A 13,973-nucleotide genomic window follows, 5' to 3' on the forward strand; every position below is an offset into this window, starting at 1 on the left:
ATATCACCACTTATAACGTAGAAACCGCACGACCTGCTTTATCCAATCTGTTTCAATTCACATGAACTTACCGCATCTTTTAGTCCTAATGAAAATACATGGACTTGTCAAGAAGTTCGTGTACATTATCTAACTGAAATATTCTAAATAAGAGGTGGAAAGATTAAAATAAGTGTTTCCACATCTAGTGAAAATGACAGTAAGGAGACATCATCAAGTGAGTAATACGTCTTCCGGACACGTCATCCGTTCTAAACGTCTATTTCAATGAAGGGCAACAGGTGAGATATTTATTACATCGGGTTTATGCTCATATCTCATTACTAAAGGTATTATGCTATCAAATGTGCTACACAAGGATTGCTGCTATTGCTAATCTAATCAACAAATGTTAACACATTTTCATGCAAACACACGTCGTGTACATTGTAATTTTGACAGCAAGTCTTCAAACATACCATCTTGTACATTTGTTAGCTATTATATAAGGGTATATACAACATAAAGAAAACAACGGAACAGAGAAAGATACATTTATATAGAGACAGCGAAAGAATGTATTCCGTGCAGAGAACCGTCATTTTGGAGACAGATCTAAAACTATTTAGCTTTAAAACTCGTGAATTTCATAGACTTTACACCTATCAAACCAAGCTATTTATGTCAGTTGTATACTCGTGTTATCACCGATCACTAATAAATGATTTTAAACATAGAATATCTCTTCACTTTTGTTTTCATAAACACACGTACATTCATTGCTCTAAAGGTAAAAGTTCACACACTGTAATATTTAAAGGTCACGTTTTACTCTCTTAAGTTCAAAGGTTACGTCTCGCCTAAAACGCTCAATGACAAACGTATATTACACTCAAAATAACAATTCTGTGATTTCGTATTGTGTTCTTTACTATCCTAAAGGCATACCACATGCAGAGTTGGTCTGTATAAGTACACGTGTTATAGTATAACACACCCATATTTTTCCGGGTGGGATATGCCCGGCACTTCATCTAACGTAATCAAGCTTTCACTTTGACTTCAAATTGAAGAAGGAAATTACAGATATATGTAACGAAATTATTTATAAATCGTAATAGCACAGTAAATCAGGAAGTGGCAAAACAGTTTAAAACAAATTCCAAAATTAAAAACACACCTACATAATGATACTTTCAAATATGTATTACTATCCCCAGTTGCACAATGAATATTCTACCCAAATAACTTTACAATGAAAATATGGCTCATTTGCATTTAACAACAACACCGCAAATTGGTAATCCACATACTGACAACAGCACCGTAGTTTCAAATGAAAAAAAATAGTCCCTGAGCTTGTCGGGACAATGATGTGTGTGTGCAAGTATCTCATTTTATCCATCCTTAATGTGTGTGAAATATCCAAATAATCAAAACTGCAGCGGGAAGAAGTTGTTGTCTGCTTTGGGTGACGCGGGATTTGGTAAAAGCTTCATTGTGTAAGCAAACGAACAGTTTGTGTACAATCAAGGTTGGCGGAGTAATACCTCCAGGAGTTTACTTTTCAATCTGTCTTGAATATTTCTCTTGAAACCATTGCCTGCTGATGACCTTTCTTCAGAAGACGTTCTCATTGGAATTCCAAGGCTTGCACACGATAGATCTTCCGCACAACTTCCTATAAATGAAAACAAATTGAACCATTTGCTTTAATGCGATAAAAGAACGTGCAGGATAGATCGTTTTGAAAGCATGCATCATTATTAATGCAGACAGTGACAACAACACAAACAGCAACGCAACAAGTAATATTGTATCAACATAATTATCTTAATAATTTGAATTACAGTTGCATAGAGGACAATACGTCTGTACGGTTGTTTGATGGCATGTAAAAACAGCCATTTTTAAGAAAAGTTGAACAATGAGGGCGCTATTTGTCTTAAATCTTGTTTGCATCTTTACAAGGGATAGACACTTGTATAATGGTATTAGATCATCAGGAAAAAATTAACAAGTGACAGGGGAATTAAAAAAAACCCATTTTTTAAGATTTGTGTAAATAGCGCCCTCAATTTGCCCACAAACGTACAATTTATAGAATAAAAATTACCACAAAAACGCAGATAAAGATGAATAATTTGATATAGAAACGAAAATCTATGTTAAAAATGGCTACAAAATATATGTATATATACAGGTTATTAGTGTGATAGCTGTTGGTATTATTCAGGTCTAGAATTGAACATTTTATAATGTTTTGTTAGAAAAATTAATAAATGATCACATCAAACAACAGTGATAACAGAATTGTTCTCCCATTCAGAGGCTACGATCTGTGAGTTAAAGCTAAATGTGTTAAAAGACTTTAAAAGTGACAATTTGAAAACATAATCAGGAAGGTCCATTTTCTTTCAGACATTTTGTCAGTGTAGTAAAAAAACATGATGCTGAATAAAATGATTAAAAATGTATTTGAATACACTAAATGCGTGTTGTCTATCTGATATAAAAACTAAATTTATACGAAAGCGAAAAACAAATATGAATGGGACAAACTCTAATAAAGGCCATTGCACAAATTACATGATTACTTTTGAGTATGTGAATGTCATCTCCCTTTGGGTAGTGTCATTTATATGAAACTTTGCCCTAGTATTGTGAAGATCTAGAGCAAAATAAAGTAATAAGCGTCAAGTTAAATCAATGTCAAATAACTGGATGAGTAAAAACATGGTCAATGCAACATGACTTTTATTCTCGACTCAAAATTGATTCAGGAGTGGGCTAGATGGAATTGACATTGTGTTGGAGTAAAATACAGGGGTACTATCCCGGGGGTACTATGGATGAAATCTTCATGAAACGATAAAACAAATATGATTTAGTCATCACCGCGACTTTGGCAATCCCAAATTTGATTCCGACAGGAATAAAACATTTGCCGACATGAATAAATTGTTGCTAAGAGCTTAACATGTTTATTAAGCATTGCCCTAAGATGCAAAACATGGATCTAAAGCAAAAATGGTCAAATAAACGTCATTAATAAGAATAGAAAATGATTTGTTCGCCGTAGATAAGGTGATGATGATTTAGTGGAGAATAAAGAAGCGGAAGTGGGAAAAGAAAGGAGAAATGTGTATTGAAACATATAGGTGCAAAACAGAACAACGGGGATAAACAAATGCAGATAGGATAGCCCATTACGTAGTTACTTTATCCCGTATACTTTTATCAGCTCCGCAAGTACAGCTACACAGTGAAAATGTGTCTCTAGAGGAAGCAATACTTGAGGCATATGAGCGATCGACAAAGCTCATTATTGTGGACAACTAACAGCTGTCAAATTAATGGATAAGGCTACACTCCCGAATAATAATTATTTGCGTATATCCACATTGCCTGAGTCGTTCCAGATTGAATTTACTCCACTGCAGAGACATGGTCTTCGCGTCTAACCAAACCACACAAAAGCAGATCAAAACTCGCGCAAATGTGTTACACACACACCACATAAAATACATGTGGCGTGTTGTACGTGTACCTACGACCAGGAATGGATCGCTTCAGATTATTTTGAATCCGACATTGCTGTTATATCATGCATACGGTGATAGCCATCATGTGTGTGAAGCATGAAGAATGAACTTACTTGAATTGCAACAAATACTATTAGCGACACATTGTCCTTGTGCTACAGCAAGACAGTTTTCCCTTGAGGTCTACATGGTGATGAAAGTTCTTTTTCTTTCTCACAAATTAAGGTTTCAGGTGTTCCCATATAACATCCAAATGAATCCCCGCAACATATCGATGTTCCCACGCATTGTCCTGAGCCATCTGGTCCACATGATTGACACTGCAGAAAAATAAATACAAGAAATATCTTTATCCAAATCGATAAATCCAAGTCTCACTAAAATACGAAACAAAACAGACTTTATAATTATACACTTGGCGTGAAAAACGGACTATCGGTTTGTGGGATGTAAGTGTGTTTTAAACGTTTAAAAATCTCTAAGACAATCCTCTCAATTAACTTCTAAAACTGATCTTAAAGTGATGATATGAATCATTTTAGTGCTGTGATACCGGCATCTGTTGTTATTGAATTTATACCGTATATAAACGGTCTTAAGCTACTTTGACGCAATAAAATTTAAAAAAATTAATAAATTGAAAAGTTAAAGAATCCCGGAGGTGTGGCGGAGGATGAGGCTGGAAAAGCAAGGCAAACTACAAAAAACTAAAAAGAAACAATAGCCATCAAGGTTGCCCCGCAATGCTTCAAAGAAACAATAGTGATCAAGCATACGCTATAAATTAGCCCCTGAAGGGCATGGCCTAAAGAATATTAGATGCAAGTCTTTACTTTGGAAGTCGGCGGCCTCAGCCCTGCCGGGTTTGCGGCTTTAAGTGTTCAAAGCCCAAAAATATTTTGGTTTTTTGAATAACCTTAAATACACTGAACACAATAGATGGCGCTATCACTGCACTAAAATTATTTTAATTATGATCAATAAGACCGGTTGCAGAATGATTTATATGATCATTTTAGTAAGGTGACTAGGTTGCAAAATACACAGGTCATATTGAAAGCCTCAAGTAAATAATAACAATTTATATTGAACATTTTAATCCTTTGATCCATGTATAGGGCCTTTGGTCAAAAGGCGAGGAGTACATTATTGTTATTCACTTGTAAAAGATACGTAGTTTGGAACTAAAATATATATTGATATCTTTTGCGATAGAAGTACCAACAGCTTATAGCATACTGTTAGAAAACGTATACAATTTAGCATTTAAGCGGTGCAAACATAGTCATGGATTTTTCTCATAGAATGATTACCAACAGACTTACAAGCGACATGTCAAACAACAGCATGTAGACGCTTTTAAACTTGTTTGTTTAACTTTTGAAACGTATTGGTTAATTGCATGTATATAATTGCGTTTACAGGGAAGTTTTAAAGATCGTATAGTTTTATCGTTTTCATGATGTTATTTTCCTCACTTCCGTTAAATACCCAAGGGAGGGTTCCCAAACGAATCGAATTATCACTATTAACGCACCAATGTATTCTCAATTAATGCATCAAAACAAACAGGTTAGGCAATTAGAAATATATATGAAACAAAACACAAGATACTGGGTACCATGGTAACCCCCTTTTATAGCATTTAAGTCTTGATCTCGATTTTGCAATTCCTGATATACAAATTGCATTCCCTTTTTAATCACGGGCATGGTGTCTAGAGAAAACGGTCCATGCCTTGCAGTCTTTAGGAACAGAAGTGTTAGTAATCGACAGATATTTCACTGTTTTTCAATTAAAGTCACGTTTTTAATGTGTTTAATAAGCCTTCAATTTCACTTACAAATTCACTTGAAGAAGGGACGAGTATAAAGAAAAACAATAATAACGTGAACGGACTCATTCCTCCAAGACGAGAGTCATTTAGAACTAATTGCTTAGCTAACAAGAATTGGGACTTTAACAAATTCCGTCGTATGTGCAACTTTTGCTAAAGAAGCATTTTTCTACGAACTTGGATCATCGTTACTTGGATAGAATCTTTAGATTGGGTAAAAATAATATACGGACTTCATGCAGCCGTTACAAATACGCATATATAGTTTCAGATCTATTAACTGCATTTACAACATTCGCTGAATTATTTCGTTCAATATTATCAACACATCAGTATTTTAAAAGAAAAAAAAAAACACCCGAATTTAAAAGTTTAAAAGTAAATCGTATTGATTTGGTTAAATGTTGAGTTTTATATGCCACAATAACTATTGATCTCTGTAAGTGCAACTTTTGAATTCATTAATAAAACACTGCTGTGTTTTTAATACTGAACAAAATTGGGCGAATGGGTATCAAAATGCGCGAACATAAACCACCTTTCTTAATGTGTTCAAATATTGTGAATTCGGTTAATAGGCGTGTTTGTAACCGCTGCGGCGTTACTTTTTGCAATTGCATTTGAATAGTTTCAGTATTTTCCAGTGTTGCAATCTGTGGAATACTTCTTCCGATATCCACTTCTGTCGTGTCTGTTCAATTTTCTTTTCAAATAATATGTCTAATATTGAAACCTTCTTAATATGCTCTGGACCATTACGTATTCCACTATCTGCGCTGGATGTTTTTTCTGTACCTGTGTATGTAACCACCAAATTGAAACCCTTTCGCCCTGTGACTTCTATTACTTAATGTAGAATCGGGACCAGGGCCGGATTTACCATTGGGCCATTATATTTTTTTATACTGCATTGCAACAAAACGGTCTCTCCAAACCTCATACGCTAAATCTCAACATTAACACGCAGGGTTTATCGAACGTTTATTCAATCAATAAGTATGGTGAAAACAACTTTTAGATACATCGTACGTGTTTCAATTTTCATGAATTTTGTAATAGAGATGACATTTATGGTTATACATCTAATCTAGTGATGTTTTAAAGCGGGTTGTAATGACTAGAATGGTTAGTGGCACAACACGTCACTTTTACTTCCCAAAATTGATTACTCAAAACCTTAATTGACTTTTTATTTGGTATTACATACACGATCGTTGGTCAGGGGCCATTATGTGTATTATAGGACATGGCAAAATGAATGAATGTGCTTAACTGTATAAAATTATAATAAATTGTTTAATTTAGTATAAATTTGGGCGCTTTTTACCGTTGTAACCCAGCAAACACAAAACATTTTTGACAGCATTCGCAAAAGGTTATAAAAGGTTTGTCGGGTTATATAAAGGGTATATTAAGAGTATAAAACGTTTTCATAACCTTAAAAAACATTTTTTGATAATCTACTGCTCAGCAAACAAAAATGTTTCACAGAAAACGTTTAAATGTCGGGTTATATAAAGGGTATAAAAACGTTTTAATGACATTCCAAAAACATTCTTGAAAACTTGATACAAAACATTCTAAACAGAATGTTATTTTGGGGTTGAAAAAATATTTTGAGAAAAATGTTTGCCCAAAATATTTTCAATAATGTTTTAAAAACGTTTTCATGACCTTTATATAACCCGACATCTAAATGTTATTAAAAGGTTTTGAAAAAAACATTTTAAGAACATTTCTGTGTTTGCTGGGCTCAAATATTTTAACATAATGTTATTTAAGTATTGACACAATATTTGGCAAAAATGTTTGCAAAAATAGTTTACAATAACATTTTGTGAAAACATTTAAAAATATTGTTGTAGTGTGTTTTCATACAAAACGTTTTAAAACGTTATCATGACCTTTATATAACCCGACATTTTAATGTTATTAAAACATTTTTACCTAAACCAAAAGCCAAAATATAACTTATTTAAAATGTTTTTAAACCGTTTTTGTGTTTGCTGGGAATATCTAATCTACGAAAGTAGGTTACATATGTTAGCAACCAACATGAAGCAAGCTAATGAATAGAATTAACTCGGTAAGGGCAATATTTTTCAGTTTTAAATTGTTAGATAATAAAAACTAATATGTTAATTAATTAATTAGGTAAGTAATGCCTTCATTGGGAACAAAGCTGACACGGGTGATGCATGTTTTTGTTTTGTATTTGAAGTCATCATAAGACGAAAATCAGCGGCAACGAAAGGACAACATTTTATTATATTTTTGTCTTTACTTTGTGCCATCGGCTCACTAATGTTGAGACAGCTAGTGCTTAGAGGGTGGTTAAAGCTATTTATAATTCCATCAATATTTTGAACTAATATATTCTGTATCAAGAAATGTATCCAATCTAAATATCATTTCAATCAAACACATACCTGCCATGAAACTCTACCCCTATGTCAGTGGCTATGTAAAGTCATTTATTTGAATTTAGTTATAAAAGCATCATTCCATGAAGATAACCTTACGCTCTGAAGTTCATGTAAGTCACCTTATGTTAATGAAAGTTAATATAAAAACTTTACATTTATTTGTTTTGACAAGAGAAGTTTACCTTTGCTGTGATCCTTTTCGTAATGTGCTTTTCTATTTTGTTTAGGGCCGTCCATCATTTTCGCCATTTTCACTTATGTACAAGAGGGGGGAGGGAGAGGGTAAAAATTCTGGGCATATGTATGTACGTAAGAAAAATGGTGATTCGCTTCAGTATGAAAGATATAAAAGTGAAAAATTATGGTATTTTCCAATATTTTATTTATAACATAACAAAAGAAAATGGAATAGATCAATTGGTTTCAAACATTTTTGTAATATGCCAACAGTGATTTACTCTTTAATTTTGAGTCTAATATGCACAGTGGCCCTATTATACCTTTTGCTTTACAATTTATTTCATTCATAGCTATCAGTCGATTTTTCATAAATAGAAATACGGTTGAACTTGAAATTATACTGATGTTTATTACATTTGAAGTATTTAATAGTAAATGATCATAAAAGAGTTTATATAATTAGTGACAGTAAAAGTAAAGTATATGTGTGCCTATGTTATTGAATGCAGCATATCTTGGCATGATCATAATAGCTCACTTCAATACTGAACAATTCTGATTATGGGCTATTATGAAATCTACCAGTTTATCGCGAAAACCAGAGTAAAAATATTGGGAAGCTAACTGTAATGTAGGGAGTACGGTAACCAAAAAGATCAGATGTGAAATTTTATCAATTGTACACACATTAATACAAATCAGAGTTTTATGCTTACATGTAATAGCCAGTATGCACAACAGGCAAGTGGAGAAGTCTACAAAATGCATATAAGACATTTTCTATCCTCTACTGGGATGATCAATGGCAGCAAAGGGGATTTGCCATTTGGTCTAATACCATTTGGTCTAATATCCAGTTCGTCTACATCCATTTCGTCTAAACCCATTAGGTCTATAACCACTACGTCCAATAATCATTTGGTCCTTTAACCATTTGGTCTAATAACCATTTGGTCTAATAACCATTTGGTCTAATAATCAATAAGTCTAAAACCATTTAGTCTAACAACCATTTAGTCTAATACCCATTGTCTATAACCAATAGGTCTAATAGCCATTTGGTCTACAAACCATTTAGTTTATTTATAAATAGTCGAAATGGTATTAGACTAACCGGTTATTAGATCATGCGAGTATTAGACCTAACGGTTATTAGACCAAACGGTTATTAGACCAAATGGTTATTAAAGAAATATTAGACCAAATGGTTATTAGACTATATGGTTAGTAGACATACCGGTTATTAGACCAAACAATATTAGACTAAATGGCCATTAGGCTATATGATTATTAGACTAAGTGGCAATTAGCCTTTCTGGTAATAGACCAATTGAATATGGACTAAAGGGGGAATTAGACGAAATGGTATTAGACCAAATGGCAATGGCCGTCTGTCCTGAAACTGTATTGTGACTGTGCGACAAAATGCATGAAGCCCACAGTTTAAATGCAAGAGCATACACCAAATAAAGGGATGGTCCCTGCCATCCCCCCTTATATGATGTGATCTCGGTGTGATTCTTGGTGGAAACGAGAGCATTAAATTTGATGGTATTTATCTACAGAGTTCCTATCCATTTCTGTATAGTGGTCAATGCATGAGGATTTGGTCACGCTTGTTGGTCTTGGTATGTCGTGTCATGGGTCACGTGCGTATTTATAAAAGTGCATTAATAGATATAACCGAAGAAGTACACTGAATATAGGGACCAAATAAAAATAGTGAGGTTTCATCCTCACTTGAAAACTCCACAAGTCTGTCCTCATCCCTGCCAAAATGCACTCTGCATAGATACTGCCCGATTTAGGGACCAAAACAAATCGGACCTGTTCTTAAAATATCATCACTGAAATACCGCACTTGGAAAAGAAACACTTAGAATATTTCAGAATAACGGTGAATGCATAAATGTTATGCGCAAATATAAATGGAAATCGTTGAAGTTAACATAAAATATAGAACATGTACCGGAATAATGAGAAAAAATGATGCTTACTTTTTTAACAATGTTAATTAAGACAATAAAAATACGTAAGAAATCGAAAGTTCAATAGCCTACAATACATAAAAAATTAATGAAATACATAAGAAATTGAAAATTTAGCAGAGTGATGAAAACGATCCGCATAAATGTCCTAATTATTTAACACAAAAGAAATAGCTAATTCAATAGAAAACATAAGAAATATGTAATTCAGTACATAAGCATGTTAAATTTATTTAAAGTGATGAAAACGATCCTCATAAACTTCCTAATTTTGTAATAAAATACATAATAAATAAGTCATCCAACAAAAAAACATAGGAAATAAGTAATTCAACAGAATGCATAAGGAATTGTACATTTAACAAAAATGATGAAAATGTTATAGAAACCCCGGCTTCCTATTTGAATTGAGAAGTAGTGAGTCGTCTATGAGCGGTTCTCACATTCGGCTACAAGTTCACTTTACTCGCATTTCTATTTACCATTTGTTTAATACACATTTCTTCTACATCCGTTTGATACATGGGATCTAAAATTTATATCCAGTGGGTCCAATTGCCATTTGGTCCTATAACCATTTTGACCAAAAACCATTTTGTCCATTTTGTGCAATATTTATGAGCCCTGGGGAGGGTGAAATGGGGGGGGGGGGCGGGAGGCAAGCATCTTTTGGCCAGCCGAAAGGGTGAAAAGCTATTTTTGGCAAGCCAGGGAAGAGATTATTTGGCATACATTTATGGGGCGCCTAATAAATAAAAACGTTCTAAAAGGAAAACAGTACGGGAACGCAATATGACAATTTTCCTGCTCGCTACGCTCGCAATAATTATCCCAACCATTTAAGGCTTGCTAATTGGGATCCCAAACATTTGCCATGTGCAGGGTGGGGGGCAAAGATTTTTGACAGACCGAGATGGGGGAGGCAAGCCATTTTTACACTATGTATAACAATAGAGGATGGTCAGTAGCGTTGTGAGTCTGCAGGAGTTTCTCAGAGAGTGCTTCAGTATGTTCAACGCAACCTGAAAGTTTCACCATGAATCCTGTTTTGAACGGACTGGTCGATATATTGCTTACCACAGAGATATGTTATCAACCTTTGAGGATTCCCATACCAATATTTCCATTGGCATTCGTCAGTAGAGGGTATTTTGTGTTTTCCTCTAGGTATATGGACAGTTTGGCATGGGAGCATTTATTCGAAAAAACATTGGGGAAATATAGCATATTGTGAGGGCATGTTTAAAAATTGCAAGCTTTAAAATGGGGAAATTAAACTCTCACAATAAATTGGTACTGTAGCTGTAAGAACATAGCGGAAACGATTGTCTTTGTGTGTACGACACCTGTGGAACTGGGTTGTTGTGTTATATTTATTATCAGTACAATGTATAATTTGGGCACAATAGTGACTTTTTGCTAACTTGCCTCAAAAGTCTTACCAGATACAAAAATTCGGAAACACATAACATATAAGACATGTACTAACCTATGGCATCTCCCACACATGTTAGTTGCTTTGATGTAGGTCATGTGTATTTTTCAATAGGGGCTCAACTAAAACAATCATTCGACCACTCCTTAATAAATAAATAGGGGATGACCATTATTTTGACCTTAAACGGAAGTAAGTTGTGTGGTTTTTCTTTTAACAACATTAGAAAACAAGAATTTGGATATATATTTTAAATTATTATAAATACTTTTTATGACAGAGGGTCAAAAGTCCTACCCTTTGGGCGATCGAAACTTCACACCAATTTAAAAGAGTTGGATTTTGTGTGAATGATTTGCAGTTGTGGCGTTTCAAGTGATTTGTAGCTTGATACCAACTGCCTGGAGCCATTCAAGTTGAAAATAAATTTCGGGGGAAAATGTCCTTTGTGTCATTTTATCAGTTAGATGACGATGATGAAGCGAAGGACATTCGATGCTGTGGAAGTCATCCGTATGGCCTTGAAAAACAAGATAAACAATACCATTGATACGTCGTATTTATCCATGCCGAATATCAAATCAAAGTTTGTGTCACATTACGAAAACATACAACATTATATGACTGAACATAACATGCCTCTGGTGACAATGGATTCATTCCAAATATGTGCATGTGCATATAAAGTAAAGTAATGCTATTTACCATGTTTACACGTCATTTTATGAATCGAGATTCGTATTCGACACTTGTCAAGTACGCACATCTTGTGCTGACAATCAGGGACTTTATGTTTATGTTGTGAATCAATGGGTGTGCAAACCAATCATACAAGCGCATTGACGTCATCTTAGAGTATATTAATGACTGAAGTTACCAGTTATTGCTATATTACAAACACCAAACTTACAATCAAGGTTATCCAAAGTTTATATGCTCTTTGATAACAAAACGGATTACAATGTTCCAACCAAACAGCACGAAAACACACAACTATTATCTAATATCTATTGAAAGTTAATCAATCTGTTAGCAACAGGTGAATTCATATTTAGAATAACGTATTAAATGATCGAATAACAAAAGTACATGCAATGCCATCTGGATGTATTTTTAGTTTTGCCAAATTATTACACGATGAAAATATCAAGTTCAAACTTGCAGCCAAAATTATTTGAATGTCAATATGGATTTATGATACACACATTGTAAATTAAAAAGACACCAGCAATCAAACATGAACTGAATATGACAGCTTAAATGCCAACATACATTTAATAACATACAAATTACGCAATATAAACGGCAATTTTACGAAGGACTAACATTTCTATACTCTATTTGTAATATACTACATGTATATTATACCATTGGCTTACTCAATGTTTAACAGGAACTTTAAAAGGGGGTGGTTAACCAACTCTACGATAATTGCACAGATATGTTAAACTAACATATTGGATACCATGAATATGTAAAGCTATTTATTTGTATTTAGTTAGCTAGAACAGGAGCATCACATGAATATACTATGGGCTGCTAAGTTCACGACTTGTCATTCACCTTATCTCGATGCTTTTAATGCATCAAAAATAACTTATTCAATTTTATTGTCAAATAAACGCGTTGTCAATATAACGTATTCCTAGTAGAAAATTTGAGGTCAAGGTTTCACTTTTCAGACAGATTCTACACACTCTGTCCGGCTACAATTATTAAAAGTGATGTAAGTTGATACATATATAATAAACGATTAGCTTTCGGCGATATATTTAAAATGATGTCGTGGTGATTTCTCTTTCTCTCTCTCTCTCTAGGTATATATATATATATATATGTATATTGTCAAAGATTTATTTTCAAAACAAACTTATAAAAAACGGCGAACGAATTTACTCTCTTGGTAACTCCAGTATAACATGACAGATGGTCTTTTGACATCGATAGTTTCATCACCGACTACTTTCATCGATTGTTTTTGATTGCGCTTTTTTGTTATCTTTTCAATACAATATTTAGCATACTTCGTTCAAACAACATACTTATAATGAGATGAGTATAATAAATGCGTAAAAATTGAAATAAGAAGCATTTTTTACTTTTTACACTGCTATTGCAAACTTTAAAACTTTCCCAAAACTGACTTACAGTGGTATGTGTCTTCAAACATCGTAATAGAAACAATTAAGCGCGGTATCTTTTCTTCCATTCGCAACGTGTAAGTAAAAACGTAGTTTTGACTGTTTTTGGAAACACGTACTTTTGAACAAACAATCTTCTAGATCTTCTGAGAGATGCGCTAGCTTGTACTTTTGCTTGAATATACATTTAATATTTAGTTTAGTTTAATGGTAACGCGATTGTGTTTGTCCGTTTATGCTGTTTAAAATGACTGTAATATCACACATTATGGAACCTTCTCTTCTAAATTATTTTCCAACGAGCCAATAATGTGTCATTGTGTAGCAGATCTTTAATTTAACTTCTGTTACTCTAGTAATGACCTATTAGATTAAGCGCGGTACAAATCGTAGATGTATATTGTAATACATAATTGTTGCTAGAAAGCAAAGCTAAACTTCT

General features: G+C 33.7%; 1 protein-coding gene across 1 annotated transcript in view; it reads right to left on the bottom strand.

Annotated features, from left to right (window-relative positions):
* Positions 1–422: 422 nt before the first annotated feature.
* The window catches only part of LOC140159878 (conopressin/neurophysin-like), a 46,925-nt gene continuing 33,374 nt past the window's right edge, over positions 423–13,973 (bottom strand). Inside the window, 3 exon segments of the mRNA XM_072183218.1 lie at positions 423–1,660; positions 3,638–3,694; positions 3,697–3,844. Of these exon segments, the coding sequence (XP_072039319.1) occupies positions 1,509–1,660; positions 3,638–3,694; positions 3,697–3,844 (357 nt within the window). The 3' untranslated portion in view covers positions 423–1,508.

Source organism: Amphiura filiformis, chromosome 1, assembly GCF_039555335.1.
Source record: "Amphiura filiformis chromosome 1, Afil_fr2py, whole genome shotgun sequence".
Taxonomy (NCBI): Eukaryota; Metazoa; Echinodermata; class Ophiuroidea; order Amphilepidida; family Amphiuridae; genus Amphiura; species Amphiura filiformis.